This window comes from Cydia pomonella, chromosome 1 (assembly GCF_033807575.1).
Source record: "Cydia pomonella isolate Wapato2018A chromosome 1, ilCydPomo1, whole genome shotgun sequence".
Lineage (NCBI taxonomy): Eukaryota > Metazoa > Arthropoda > Insecta > Lepidoptera > Tortricidae > Cydia > Cydia pomonella.
The window spans coordinates 37,698,539-37,714,750 of record NC_084703.1 but is presented as its reverse complement, the minus strand read 5'-3'; the positions used below and the strand labels follow the sequence as shown (position 1 = coordinate 37,714,750).

Sequence of the window (16,212 nt, the reverse complement as noted above, 5' to 3'; positions counted from 1 at the left end):
AAAAAAGATTCCGATTTTAATATTACTGCTATAAAATGTTTTTTATGGTTGCTTAATCTCAATTCAATTTCTATATTTATTGTTTTGGTGTTGATTAAATTCAGAGTTTAAGTGAAAATGGAGTCTGATTCAGCGCTGCACGACGAAGTTCACGATGGCGCGGAAGACTCTCCCTTGGAGGAAGCTCAAGCGACCGACGCAAATGCCGACTACTCTGAAGACAATGTTACTAGCCAAGATTCGGAAGCAGCCACTACCGAAGAATCAGGTATGAAGGTTTACCAATGCTTAATGTTAGTAACTGATGCCGATGCGGATCTTGCACCACCAGGATGCACCCCATAATCGGCTTGTTACTTTGATCGTAAATGTAGCTAAAGCATATAAAAATAGCTTTTGCTATACATTCTATTACTACGACAGATCACTTATATAAGTGTTAAGTGCATTAAATAGAGTAGAGGGTCTTAGGTTATTATTTAACTTATATAAAACTTCAACCCCCACTCAAATGCCATCATTTACTTAAAGATGACCTTAAGTTATCTCTATTGGTAATATGGTTATGCATAATGATGAATTGTGTTTATTTCCAATAAGTTTATTTTTTGGTGATTTGTAGCTACAAATGGTGTCGCTCCAACTAGCAGTAGTGATGCCTTGGAAGAGCCTGAATCTGCTGTTGGTGAAGCAGAAGATGAAATCCAAGATAATGATGAAGGTAATGTTTGATAATGGAATGAACACTATTCAATCCAGCACATAAGTAAGTGTTGGTTGTAATAGGTTCACTTAACAATCTTGATCAGATTGCATTGTTTGTAGCAAGTGCTGAGGCTGAGCCAGAGGAAATGGATATTGATGATACAGCTACTGGAACGGTGACAGATGGTCCGGTTTACATTGGAGATAACTGCTTGTCTACACCCGTGAGTACAGCTTGCACATCTTTAACTTTATACAGTGTGTGTTAAGGGTCAGTCTATATGGTGTGTTCCCATTTATTCCTGCAGGGTGCAGATGGGAATCGATGCATTCATATAAATTTTCATTTAATACACTGTCTAGATTATTTACTATCTGTATTGCATACATAACACTGTAAATTCAAAGATTTGTTTGATTTGATTTTCAGAAGTGTTTTAATGACCTTACTTTTGTAGACACTGTTAAAGTGGAATGGATTTTTAGTTGGCTTAAAATGCCATTACAATTTACTGCTGCATCTACTACAAATGTACAGTTTCTACACCTGTGTGATTTTTACAGGCGGCAACAGATGATGGCTCTCCCCAAGATGAAGAACATCAGATGGACACCCTGAAAGACCAAGGTGCAGATGAGCTCGAAGGAACTGAAGCTCAAGAGGAATCTCCTGATCAGTCAATTAGCTCAGCTACTCCAATTGAAGGTGGAGTTGGGGATGGGGAGGGTGATGGTGATGGTGCACAAATGGTGCAAGATGGTAAGTCTTAATGGTGCTGGTGCTCAGGAGTGCAATGGACAGTAAAGAGGGGTGCCATGAGGCAATCCTCCTCACCATGTTACCTATCTATTGCAAATAGTCTAGCAATGTTAGGGTGCCATGATTAAAACATGCAAGTGCACCAGACTGAAAAAGATTGGGAACCCATGTTCTAATCAATTCTTTTAGTTTAAAAAATCTTTGGACCTGTTGGTGACCTTTTAGAGACCATGGCATGTTATGATGTTACTTAATATCATGTTATACAACAAATGTATTTCTATTCTATTCTAATATGACAACTCAACATGCAGCGATAACTCATCATGGAGTGTTTTTATCAACCAGCTGTGGCAGCATGGTTGCATTTTCATCACCTTTTCTATTGCGCTTTCGCATTTACATACTTCTTACAATGTGACAGGCGATAAAAATGCCACCATGCTGTCACTGCTGCTCTAGCGATGGTTCAATGTCATGAATGTCCAGGATTTGGTTTTTCGTTGATTCTTTTAGCTGTCTCCCTCATTCCGGTGGAGCCAGATATTATTGATGGGAATGCAAAATGTTGCATATAAAGTCATTTTTATGTAAAAACCAAAAATCACCACTTTTAGTCTGTGGATGCTTAATTGAGCAGTCATGAATCACTTAGATAGCCGGATCCACACAGAGCGAACATACGCGCGAGGCAATTTCCTCACGCACAAAACGGCCAGTGTAGAGGTGCCTCGGCCGAGGCGGCGCGCTCGGGCGAGGAAAACGCACGCGCTGCCTATTATTATTATTATTCCCTTTATTTATTTTTGGTCTTAGGCTAGGTCATTTATAATATGAATATAAAAGTAAAATATAAAAACACTTACAAAACAATACAAAATATATATAAACACATTATAAAAAACCTAACCTAGGGTGCCGCCAGCAGCGGGGCAGGGCCCAAGCTGCCGGTGGTCAGGGCCGCAGAGAGAGGAACCGACGGACTATCCGCGCCGTGTCCAAGATCACCGCCTTCTGCATCTGACCCTTGATCCAACCATCTAGCGAGAGTCTCTCAAGGTGTTGGTCGAGACTTTTCGCTATGAGACCGTTCGCTGAAACGACTATCGGGACAATGATCGTCGAATCAACATCCCACATGGCGGTTATCTCGTGAGCCAAGTCTAGGTACTTACTGGACTTGTCCTTCTCGGCTTTCACGAGATTCTCATCATGGGGGATGGTTATTATTATTATTATTATTATTTAATAAGCAGGCAGGCAGTTATGACACCTGGTATGACCTGTATCCAGTATTCATAGAGATAGTTATGATGAACGAGTAGTAGATATAATATGCTTGTCTAATTTATTTTTAAACTGGTTCACATCTTATATCACATATGGATATGGCTTAAAAATACCCTCAGATTATATAAGAACATAGCAAATCAGCTTTAGAAAATAATACACATGTCAACAGACCAGGTTTTATCTGTATTTATAATTAACGATATAGTTAGTGAATAAAACCAGTGTCAGTTACACGATAAGAGTGTAGAGGATAATATTTATTTTCCGCTTTGTAGCAATAAGCACTTAGGAACAGCGAGCCTGCCTGTCGTGAACACCAGAGAGGTCGCGAGCATTGAATGCATTAAATTAATAATTTGGCCCTTAGTTACTAGTCAAGCACCACCAGCACATAGCCATACTCATACTATTCTTTACACAATATTGTTATGACACTCATAATACATGAATATTTTTTGTACAGAATTAATTTCTAAGGCTGTAATGAAATGTTGTATATTTATAATAACATTGTGACCCGACATTGCTCATAGTGACATGTCAATAATAAAGTGTATTCTCATCCTTTCCTTGTGATGATACTCCTAGTACAAGTAAGATATTGTCCTAGATGAGTCCAGCACTATGGATGAAGACATGGGAGCTTGTGAAGGTGTTGCCAGCAGTGATGATGTCAATGACATCAGCAGTGCTGCTCAGGATGCATTGAGTACAGGAATAAGGTAAATAGAATAAGACCTATTTTACGTCCTAGAACTTTTACGCAGAAAACGCAATTGCAGTAAAAATACAGTTTTTGGGATATATATTTATTGTTACCCTACTCCTCAAGGAAGATTATTATTGCACACATTCACATTATAGAAGTAACTTATGCCAATTTGTCCCTTTATTTATTTATTTATAATGAAGGGTTTATAAAGGTTGTATGTTTCAATATAATTTGAAATGGCAGTAATGATATATATTAATAAAATATTTATAATTCTGACGAACATTGTTTGTTTCAGTTCAAGCACTGCTGAAGCTGGATCGGACATAACAAGCAGTGGTCAGACAGAGGCAGCACTGATATCCTCTACAGCAAATGGACCAGCTGGGCTACTCCACTCTTTCTCCATTGCAGCCCAACAGGCGCATGCCAATGAGTATGTATTCTGTTTTTTTCTTAATACATTTTTCATGATAATAGCAAATATTTTAAATTAGTTAAGTATTTAAAAAAATATTCTATTATTATCTACTGTGTGATGCAGTTTCTCATGCACAGTACCTAATAATAATGTTGATGATGAATTTAATATTTCTCCAATATATAATTTGAACTGTAATCGACAAATGTTAACAGTAAGTAAGTTACTGTTAATTTTTACTTTCATTTGATATTCTCAGTTTGAACATATGTAGATACCAATTTATAACTTTATGATCACTTACTGGCCGTATATAATTTTACGATCCATACTAACACTAATAACTGTATCTTCTATAAGGTATTGATAGACAAAACAAAAGCAATAACCAGGAACTAGGTCATGCTACGTCTAGCTTAAATTGAATTTCCAGTGTTCGGGATGCTGAGAGCAAAGTTGTAGTGCATATTGATTTTGGCTAAATTTAGATTAGAACCTTTCTCGGTGGCGCGGCGAAAATTAATAATGTTTGGTGACGATATGTTATATGTTTAGCAAATGCTTAGGAGAGAACTGATATATATATCTGACATGCTACACCATATATGAAGTTGACATTATTTCAGTTAGTTGAACATTTGTAACAAATTTATCCATTCTCAAGTAATATTCTTACAGCGCCGCGAATTACGACGCCGACATTTTCTTCAAACAACAAAACCAACCTAAATGACGTTTGAGAGCTAGTGTGAAAATGACATTGATTACCGCTTTACGATCTAACAACTTTCTATCAATTAAAGTTTCGTTTAAGGCATATATAGATCGTGTCATTTGCGTAGACGCTTGCCTTGACTCGTATTGTCATGTTATTAAAGGTTAAATTTGTCAAATCTGCAAGTCATCGTGGATGACACGAACTATAAATGAACGATTTTTACTTGAATTGTCTAGTAACCCTTTTTTATATAAGTAAAAATATTAAATATACCTGAAAAAAGTTCTTTTTTTTACCTTTTTAGCTTGGCTGCTGTTTGTTCATATTGCATGTGCGAATTTCTGCTGTTTTTAGTTAAACCAGTTTGTTCAATATTAATATTTTGAATTGTAAATAATGCATGATAGTTATTTTATAGTTTAGCTAAAAACAAATTTAATTATATATTATAGTGGATAAAGGACTAATCCTTAGGTACGGTATTTTAAACCATCTTGAAAATTTCAAAAGGAGGAGGTTCTCAATACAGTTAGTTTTATTTATATATTGTTTGTAACCTCAGAACTTCCTCACTTATCAACTGATAAAAAAAATGTTTGAAAGTATACACTTACAGATTGGTCCCATTTTTGCCAATATGTAGTTCTGATGATTGGATCCATGAGGAATCGAGGGAACTCCTCAAATTTTATAAGCATACATTTTGACGACCGGTTTGGTCTAGTGGGTAGTGACCCTGCCTACGAAGCTGATGGTCCCGGGTTCAAATCCTGGTAAGGGCATTTATTCGTGTGATGAGCATGGATATTTGTTCCTGAGTCATGGGTGTTTTCTATGTATTTAAGTATTTATACATGTTTATATATTATATATATCGTTGTCTAAGTACCCTCAATACAAGCCTTATTGAGCTTACTGTGGGACTTAGTCAATTTGGGTAATAATGTCCTATAATATTTATTTATTATTTATTTATTTTATACATACATAGCATACTTATTGTAATTTCATCAACAAATCAAGCATTTACATTCAAAAATGACATTTGATGTAGAACTGCTGATGTAAACCAGAATGGAATACCTCAACGAAACGTATTTCACGTTTGGTAATATGTATTTTTTATTAAAAAATATTCAATGAGTATAGACTAGTTATGTATAGACATAGAACACTCAAATGGAAGTCAAAATTATTTCCTTAGCAAACGAGACCAACCCGTGTAGCGTAGCTGCTGAACGAGTCTACAATATTATTGTGGGTATCGCAGCTAACGTCAAACGTGCGTTAAGTGGAACACTAAGGACCTCAATAAAGTGCTCAATTTTTTTTTATTGACAAGACGAACTCATAGCTTTTGAAGCGAAAGATAAAACTGCCTTTGCGAGATAATTTTGCCAAATTTTCTATGTTTTCACTTTTAATTTTAATGAGTATTGGCAATCTATTGCGCCCTATATTTCCAAAGCTGATCGAGATAGGGAGGTAAAATGTCTTAATAGTAAGCTTGATTGCAGTCATGTTGAAAGTACATTTATAAAAGTTTATTTACGAAGTTAGGTTAGGTTAGGTTCTTCCCTTTGTGTTTGTATGATGTCACGTCACATAAATACCAGAACCACGATGTGGTGCTTTCTATTGGCCTCGGCTTCATTGTATTGATTCGAAAATTGAATTACACAAACTGCAACATGAGTAAACGTAAGAATTTGTTAAAAAACCTCTCTTCGCTATTGGAGGTTTAAGCGGGGTATTACTATATTTTCTGTCACATATTTTGACCATAGATTTAAGTTATTTATACACACTATGCCTTAAATAGTTTTTCGACAAGTTTTACGGTTTGTTTACAAAGAGTACCGCGAAACGCGTATAGTTTTATCGCTCGAATGTGCAAAAGTGATAGAGAGGCAGACAACGAAATTTCGATTTTCGTGTTTCGCGGTAGGCCTTCAGTTTGTGCTAGTAGCGCTCTCTATGCAGAGTTTTACGTAATATTCTTTATTGTATCTGACTCAGGCTGAATATGAGTTCAGAAATCAATTATGATTTAGGTTGTCATTCTGTGTGATTCCCCAGATGTGAGAGAGGTAGAACATGGTTTTAACACAGAGCATTATTCAGGTTCGGCGATGCGGACACGTCGGAGATGGAGGGTGCTGCGGACACGATGCCGTCGGTCAGCGAGTCTATGCCATTGCTGACGATGGCTTCGAATGGCGCCGCGCTGCTTTCTCCCGGCTTGATGCAAGGCAAGTAGCATAATTAAGGTGCGGCGACACGAACACTTCGGAGATGGAGGGCGCAACGGACACGGCGAGTCTATGCCATTGCTGACTATGATCTCGACGGTGCCGCGTTGCTCTCTCCCGGATTGTAAGAAAGATGATATCGTATGCATATCGTAGGTTGAAATTCATAGCTTTAATTATATTTATTCAAAATATGCTCTCTCTCCTTGACACTTTTATTGCATGTTGTCCGTTACTTTCAAGTCTAGTAGCACCAAATAATCGACATCGTAAGTGTAATGACCTGCACCGTAAACTGTAATATTATATACAAAAAAGAAGTCCTTAAAGTTGATTCTTCTTGTGTGAATTTTTTCTTGAGTGTGTTTTCTTTTAAAAGAGATGCGAATGAACTGAAATAAAAAGAAAAAATTACCAAGGCCACGGTTGGAATCGAGCCCGCGTCCTCTGTTATCGCGGCAGGTACTCTCGGCCACCCGGGCCACGGCGACATGGGTCGATTTATTCCAAGTATATGCAATTTCCTGAGGACTTATGGCGCCCTCTGATGAGATGTGAATGCTTTTCTTGAGAAAATACTCGCTCGTTACTCGCTTATGAATAGTTGCCATAAATCGATGTAAACTTTGTGTAGGGGAAGAGGGCGGAGCAGGCGTGTCGTCGTCTCAGGCGGCTGAGAGCGCGGCGGCGGCCGGCGCGAGCGAGGGCGAGGGCGCCGTGAGCAGCTCCGTGGCCGGCAACAACGGCACGCCGCCGCTGCGGCCCGCCGACGCCGCGCACGCGCTCGCCACGCTGGCCAGCGCTGCGCTGCACCACCACGAACAGGTACGAGGTTCATTTGTTTATAGGGTGTTTCTCTGACAAAACAAACCACATTTTTTTCGAAATGGCAAAATAACTGAAAAGGGGATGAAATAAAGGAGCCAATTCGACTATTGCAATGTGATGACACTCATGTTCTCAATATGACTTCGTACAGTCAGCGTCAAATACTTTATAGCAGTCAAAGTGGCCAAATAGTTCGGTACACCATACTAAATATATGGTGTACCGAACTATTTGGCTACTTTGGTTGCTACAAAGTATTTGACGCTGACTGTACATAGGTAGACCAAGAAAAAGAAACGAAATAATGACCAATTATTCAAAGAAAGTATTGTTTCAGAATGAAGCCGATGAACCGAAACAAATAAACGATGAAGATGCTTGGTTCACTGTGGGAATCGTCAAAGGAACCACGTTTACGGTAAATATTTCCTAGTTTCCTACCATTGATTAAGAAATCGACCACGCCCCTAGTTTGAAATCCAGCACAGTGTTTATGGCAAAAAATGCGTCAAGTTTAATCATTTTCACTTCTACTGTTCTGTGGGCCACCAAGGTTCACATTTATGACTGGGCGCGGATTAATTGCTTGGTGCTTTTAGTGCCACACAATAATCAAACAATTCATATCAGCTTCAATGGTTTTGTTTTAGGTTCAAAACTATTTGTCGGATCCAAACGTGGATTTGTCCAACTTGTCACTGGACAACTTGCCCGACCTGTCGGGTCTGCCAACGACGCCTCTCGAACACGGCACCGCCTACAAGTTCCGACTCGCGGCCATCAACTCGTGCGGAAGGGGAGAATTTAGTGAAGTAAGTTAAAAAATAAAATTATAGTACCTATCTATTTATAGGTTTACCACTTATCTCAGGCCATTTTTATTAGTATGGGACATAATTAACTAGAGTTTTGATACTTGACAATTTATTTTGTTGATTTGTAGTATGTTCACCAAGATAATAGCGGGCGATTGTGTATCCACCGCTAGTTTTACAATACAAATCCTCTTTATTGCACAACTTCAAAATAACATTTACAGAGAGACACACATAATATATGAAGACAGAGGTGACAACGGGCGGTCTTATTGCTGAAGAGCTAGTTTTCCATTGCAGCTTTAATTTGATAAGCCGAACTTGGCATGCGCTCAAAAGACTGGTTATATCCGTTAGATCATTTCCCCAAAATCATTATTTCCCTGCAGCGTAATTTCCAGTCGCGTTTTATTCCTATTCTTAATTTACACCAGACGTATTTACTTTATGAAAGGTGCTAGTGCTTCACTCTGGCGGCAGAACATTGCAGTAATACAGGGAGTATTAGGACTGTGAAAAAAAAATAGTGGGAGAAAGGTCTATAACAAAAATTTCGATTGTAGAATAAATGCCGTTAGAAATATTTATGCGAGGTTAAATTGTCTAATGGGAAAATCTGCAAATGGAGAAATCATGTAAGGAATAAATACGTCTTGTGTAAATTAAGAATAGGAAAATACGCGACTAGAAATTACTGCAGTGAAATAATGATTTTGGGGAAATGATTTGCCCACTCGTTCAAAACTTCATATAGAAGTCATTAAACTGCCTCTTCTGCCCCTCTTTTTTGACTAGGGGTCGAATACCCTGATTCAAAGTATCTTATTTTATTGTATGTTGCAAACCTATGCTATAATTTCGCTTCAAATCAAATGATTATCAATGACTTGTTAGATTTCACAGACATTTTTAATAACGCCACATATGTATGTCAAATCGACCGTCAGCAAATCCAATTCAGCAGTCGTTGTAATAAATATACAAACTGTCAAATGTATAAGATTATTAGTAGGATAGATAGTAGAATTACTGTGCATATATTTTTTAGGAAAGCGCATTCAAGACCTGTTTACCGGGTTTCCCCGGGGCGCCGTCTGCTATAAAGATATCCAAGTCCGTGGAGGGCGCTCACCTGTCGTGGGAGCCCCCGCAAGTGGCCGCCGAGGGCATATTCGAATACTCAGTTTATCTGGCAGTGCGCTCCAATACTCAACCTAAGGTAAGTTCTTATTAAAAACAATATGCTGGTTTAAGGCTAGCCCTTGAGTCCCACGGACGCGATCGCGTCTGCATTGACAATCAATATTTAATGTTTGCAAGCAAATTTCGATCCGTGGGATTCCAAGGGTAAAATCCAGTTAAATTTGCTGCCTACTCTTTAACTTAAGCATTCACTGCCAGCGCGACCTACATGCTACGAACGTAGCCGATTGATTAAACGTGTTTATTCCGCTTTGTAGCGTAAAAAGCTTACGAACAGAAAATCCGCCTAGCGGGGTTAGCTGGCAGTGAATGGGTGATGGGAACAGTAGTTTATAAAAAGTATTTAAATACAAAATACAAATACTTCCTAAATATACTATTTTAAATGCAAAATAGTTTAAAACAAATATTGGTTACGTGACTATTACACTTACAGACCGTACAGTTATGAATTATCTCTGGAACTTGAATGATATTGTTAATTCATCACTATACACTACGTTCAGCGATGATTTTAATTGCATAAATTGATCACAATAACTCATTTCATACAAAACACTCACAGTTGTAATTTAAGTTGAATTATTTTGATACAACTAAATTTTAAAATAAAACACTGAAAAAAGGGCGCAGGTTTTACTTTTTCATTTTTTCTGTTAACGACAGCCAACGTGGCAATAATAGTTTAATTCAGCTAGTAATTAAAAAAATGTTTTAGGTCTGATTTTCCAAACATCAGATAAAATTATCTGTCAGATAAAGATAACACGCTCCCTTTCTTTCACAAGCAAGAAGAAATAGAGTGTTATCTTTATATGACAAATCACTATCCGATGATTAAAAAATCAGAGTTAGTGAAATATCGTAATTTAAAATATTTTATTTATACATTAACAAATACATATTTAATTTATATCATGAAATAATATTTTTTGGACGTAATAAACGTGTAATGGCGATATAAAAATATATATAAACTTCTACGATATCCAATCTCTTTGGAGTGGAAGTATGGATTATGGTCAGTAATAAATTTAAAAAAGTTTGTAAAGTAAAAAGCACTAGCTCGCAAAAACCAACTTTGCGAACGCTAAACAGCTACATACGTAAAGTAGCAGTTTTTGAGCATCTAAATTTATTTTATACAATACAATATTTATTTAGTTTATTTTTTACAATTATGGCCCTGATGCGAGTCCTTTAAGCCAGTAGTCGATGTAGTCGATTTATTTGGGAGCATCGGGTGAGGACATTTTGCTGCCCTAACACATAAGATGTCGCCAGTCGCAAAAACTGCCTCCTATTAAGTTTATAGGTGTCACCCTCTTACGAGTGTATCTGTTGTTAATCTACTCAACGTTTGCAGGAGGCATCGAAGTCGCAACTGGCATTCGTGCGCGTGTACTGCGGCAAGGCGAACACGTGCGTGGTGCCGCAGTCGTCGCTGAGCGCGGCGCACGTCGACTCCTCCACCAAGCCCGCCATCATCTTCCGCATCGCCGCGCGCAACGAGAAGGGCTACGGGCCCGCCACGCAAGTCAGGTGGCTGCAAGGTTAGTTCATCCTATACCGCTGGCTGCTGTTGTTGTTCGTACGTGACACTCCCATGGTCCGCGGGCGACGAGGGCCGAAAGACAGCAGGGGCGGTATGAAGTGTGCGGGCGGCGGGGCCATCAGTTGGCCGCCGTGGCTGTTGGCGGTAGCTTGTGTAAACAAGTGCGGCCGCAATGAAACACTCATGAGATTGCAAAGCAGAGTCCGCGTATAGGAAAAGTTATTGGACCTTAAACTAAACAAATTGTATTGTTATGTAATTAAACAACTCAAGGCTGATCCAACATCAATGGAACAGCAAAACGATGTTAATTTGGCGAACTTGGCGGCTTAGATTACGTGGTTATCAAATATATTATATCTATTCAATTCGAGGTTAATTGACGTCTACACAATATTATAAACAAATTCGGTTAATGTAGATTTGCGGAACATTCTTAGGGGTATCAGCAGACATATCCGTAACACTAATCATATCGCGCGCAGCGGTGAGCAACACCACCCGCCCCCCGTGCAGACCATGGGAGTGTCATGAACGAAGTTGTCAAACTATAATTAATAGGTTGTTTGTTTAAAAACGGAATATAGTCTGTTCGGAAAGAGAAGAGTCGTGGAATGTATTGGGCCCCATACATTCCACGACTCTTCTCTTTCCGCACAGACTATCTGACGCGAGTATTTAATCGTGGATATAATTGTTTAAAAACGCAATATCTGACGCGAGTATTTAATCGTAGATATAATTATTATTATTACTTTTGTCTATGATTATATTCGGGCGTTTTCAGAAATAAATGTCTGGTTCAAATATCACTGTCCCACGACTTTGGTGTACTTTTTTACCATGTAATACTGCACTAAAGTGTACTACATAGGTACAATAATTGTAAAGTGACTTATAATCTGAGTATTTATACTATAAAAACTGTTAAAATGTTACTTTAAAGGTAAAAAATTGTAAAAACTGAAGAAAGGGAACTGATTTATGAGTGTCCCATGCACACTTTGCAAACTTTGGAGCCAAGTATTATTTTATTTATCTATCTCCTTTTAGGCCTGAACCTGGTTGTTGTGTGATAAGATTGTATCAGCCAAAATAAATTTAAAATCTCATTTCATAGCACCTAAAGCAAAAATTTGCACAAGTTTCATTTATGGTTGTCATTTAATATCGATGTAGTGGAAATTTCCACCCACGTCACGGAGTTTTTACCAACTTAGTTGCAAAAATCTACTAATATCTGACGCATTTTTACATGGTTGTAACATTATAATCCTCTATTACAAGGCAGTTGAGGTCGAATAAAGCAAGGTTTAGGTTGTGCGTCACGCTGTGTAGATTTTTTTTTCAACTACGAACAGGATTAAGTTGAAGGTAAGGAACCATTTATTGACCAAATATTTATGAATTTTGGTAGATTGTTATGTGTTGTAAGACATCTAATAATTAGAATCAAGAAAATTCAAGGGATGAAACCGTTATTTCGCTTTATTTACCAACCGGAATGCCTACGTTTCATCCTAAACGTCACGTGATGTATTAGTGGAACAAAAAAACGTGAAGTATGGAATAAAAATGCACGGTTTACATGTCGTCATTTTAGTAATAAATACGCTGCCAAAATATAGTAGGTAGATCATAATATTAAAAAGACAAATCATTTTACTCTAGCTATATTCGTGGCGACCTAACTAGTAGGTAACTTAACTGGTGTGGTGTTGCATTTTGAGCCATACTTATATAACTTGTATGAAATGTTAACGACGCTCAATTTTGTGAAGAGTGAAAAATTGAAAAATAAAAATAAAAGAATAATGCAAAATGAATGCAAAAGTAAATCAAAATCAGCAATTACAGTTACATTAGACTTTAGGTACATTTTTGTTAAGGAAACAAAGTTTATTTAAATTATTAGCAGATAATCTGTTGCGCAAATCATTGTGTATTTACGCTTTTCAAATTCCAAATAGGCGATGAAATTACTATAGTTATCGTATATTTCAACAAAAAAAAAACTATTTCAGAAAATTAAAAATTCCATAGAACATTGTTAGTATCATCATATCATTATAGCTACATAAAAAATAAATAAATAATAAATTGTAGGTACATTAACATGATTATTTAAATTTTGTAAAAAAAATCTATCATACATTCTTTTGTAATAATTGAGTGAATAAGTTAGCAGTTGATTGAAATATTTGGAAACTCGGTGGGTTTCACTAACATCTATGTTTTTATTACAGTTACGATAGGTTTAGTTTAGTTATAACTTGTACGTGTTTACATTTTCGAATTAATGAAAAAAAGATTCATTAAAGTCATAATAATAAGATTTTTGGAGAGACAAACATTACATTTAGTATAGGGATGTAACAATACCGATATATCGGAATCGCCGATTTAAATACACCCGATATTCAGTTTGAAAAGCGCAAATACAAAATGATTTCACAACAGATTATCTGCTAATAATTTAAATAAACTTTGTTTCCTTAACAAAAATGTACCTAAAGGTCCTAAAATGAACTTTAATTGCTGATTTTGATTTACTTTTGTATTCATTGTGCATATTTCTTTTATTTTTATGTTTTTAACAATTCACAAAATCGAATGTCTAATAAAACATCCCTTTTATGCATATTAAGTACATAATTCTTAGTTACATCCCTAATTCAATACTAAATTAAGTAGATTTTCCGTACATGTGAACCTTTCTTGTGATTCCTAAACGTCACATTATGGTCCATAACGTCACTTTGTCCTACTGTAGCTGTGATTGATCTTATAAGAATTTATATTAAATATAAGGATAATTGAAACTGATTTCGACCTCATTTGCAAGAATAATAAGTGATAATAAAAAAAAAGCAACTTTTTATAGTACCTTTACCTTACGTATTTTACGCTAAGATGATTGTAAAGCAACGGATAAAACCAAAAATGAAGCGTATTGGAAAGACTTTGTCAAATAATGTTATTGTAATACATAGTATTGCAGATGTTATTCGTTTTTAGAAGATTATTTTTGTTTTGAATTTTAATAAATAAAGACTGGTTCACTTAAAATTCTTCGATCTTTCCTTAAAACCTACTTAAAATTTGTGACGTAATCGATCTTCACATTGATTGTCATTACGTTTAAAGTGATTTATTGAGAATATAAATAATGTATGTCGAAAGAAAGCAACGTTTTCATAAAATATCGATAATGTAGATTAAATTAAACCCATTTTTAGTTAAAAAATTTTTTTTTGGTGGGTTGAATCCCATTACGCTACGGACCCTAATTCTGAAAACGCCCATTCATTCTTCATGTAGTCTATTTGCTTTTCACTCTCTACATATCTACAGTACTGGGACTAAATGCCTAAAGTATTTTAATTTATAAATACTTTTTAGATATGCTTGAACATGTGATATAAAAAATAATAAAGATAAAAAAGATAGGTAAGGAAAGGTTTACTGGAAGAAATCACTTAAAGGGATAAGTTTGTACTGCCTATCCTGTGCCATATTTATGTTTTGTGTTTTATACAATAACGAGTTTATACATACACACAAATATGGAGAATCTCAACAAATAGACAACTGGGTGCTAAAATAAACAAAATCATGTGTAGTCATACTTACATCAAAACGATTTGATCAACCTTACGCGGCTTACATTAGAAATGTGTGACTGCGAAATGTTACATCCTAATAGTGAGAAGGCTGTAGTTGTAAGTAAGGTCGTTTTTACATATTTATGTTTAATTTTTTTATATTAAAAATATTCCTTTAAAGTACTGTCGTTCCTACCTGGAACGTAAAATACACGTACATTTAGAAAGAAATGTACTGTTTGTTTCAGATATGAAGTCAACGGGAGTAAAAAGGTCAGGCGAGGGCCGGTTACCCGGCGCGTCGCCATCCAAACAGCCTAAACAAATAATGCACTAAACAACTCGAGTGACTAAATCAAAGTATCCCTAGATTTAAGTAGCTATATGTACAGACTGAGTGAATATTGTTCGATCCATCTTTCCGAAACATGAAATCTCGTTCTAAAAATCATAATAGCTCTTGAGGTTTTGAGTTCTTTTATAATTTGGTTCACCATTCCTTTCTAAAGCCTGACCAGAAATATATGATGATTGTCAAGAGGGCGCTGTTATTCTCATGAATAAATATTTTAAATAAATAAATATTATACGACATTATTACACCAATTGACTAAGTCCCACAGTAAGCTCAATAAGGCTTGTGTTGAGGGTACTTAGACAACGATATATATAATATAATAATATATAAATATTTATAAATACTTAAATACATAGAAAACACCCATGACTCAGGAACAAATATCCATGCTTATCACACGAATAAATGCCCTTACCAGGATTTGAACCCGGGACCATCAGCTTCGTACGCAGGGTCAAACCGGTCGTCAAACATGTATAGGGTGACAGTTCAGTTAAGTATTAAAAATGTAGTTCAAATGAAATTCCGCAATATAGCGCGTGATCATATATTACTGGTCAAGCTTAATTATGCTAGAGCCTTCAAAGGAAGGCGTAATAAAATAAGTTAATGTATTCGACTTTTTACTTTAGATTAGTTTGACTGTTTATATCTGCATTGCAAATTACATGACTTTACAAATGGTTTAAGTGTATTCTATGAATATGATTTTATATCGTTTTAGTTGATGGTGCAGCTCATAAAATACGGCGTTGCGTGAAATAAAGATTTACTTTTGCAGGATTGTTTCTAAAGGTTCAAGGATGGATTTAAGTAGAGGAGCCACCGAGAATCTTGACGTAATTTGGAAGTTGGTCTCAACTTTATCTTGATATCTATATCATTTAAGCTACTAGGGTAAGTGTGGTATCGTTTTCGTATAAATCGTGGATGCCAAATTCATTTATGGTACATATCATATTGACACCATTCCGAAGTAAAAACATA

At 36.3% G+C, this 16,212-nt stretch overlaps 1 protein-coding gene across 3 annotated transcripts in view; it reads left to right on the top strand.

Moving 5' to 3' along the window:
* The window catches only part of LOC133522267 (host cell factor-like), a 20,266-nt gene extending 4,054 nt beyond the window's left edge, over positions 1-16,212 (top strand). For all 3 annotated transcript variants that reach the window (XM_061857541.1, XM_061857556.1, XM_061857548.1), the window contains 13 exons: positions 105-268; positions 623-721; positions 826-929; positions 1,270-1,465; positions 3,369-3,480; positions 3,769-3,906; positions 6,734-6,861; positions 7,496-7,686; positions 8,027-8,107; positions 8,340-8,501; positions 9,553-9,723; positions 11,074-11,260; positions 15,116-16,212. In XM_061857541.1, the coding sequence (XP_061713525.1) occupies positions 118-268; positions 623-721; positions 826-929; positions 1,270-1,465; positions 3,369-3,480; positions 3,769-3,906; positions 6,734-6,861; positions 7,496-7,686; positions 8,027-8,107; positions 8,340-8,501; positions 9,553-9,723; positions 11,074-11,260; positions 15,116-15,204 (1,809 nt within the window). In that variant the 5' untranslated portion in view covers positions 105-117 and the 3' untranslated portion in view covers positions 15,205-16,212. The remainder of the gene's footprint in view (positions 1-104; positions 269-622; positions 722-825; positions 930-1,269; positions 1,466-3,368; positions 3,481-3,768; positions 3,907-6,733; positions 6,862-7,495; positions 7,687-8,026; positions 8,108-8,339; positions 8,502-9,552; positions 9,724-11,073; positions 11,261-15,115) is intronic.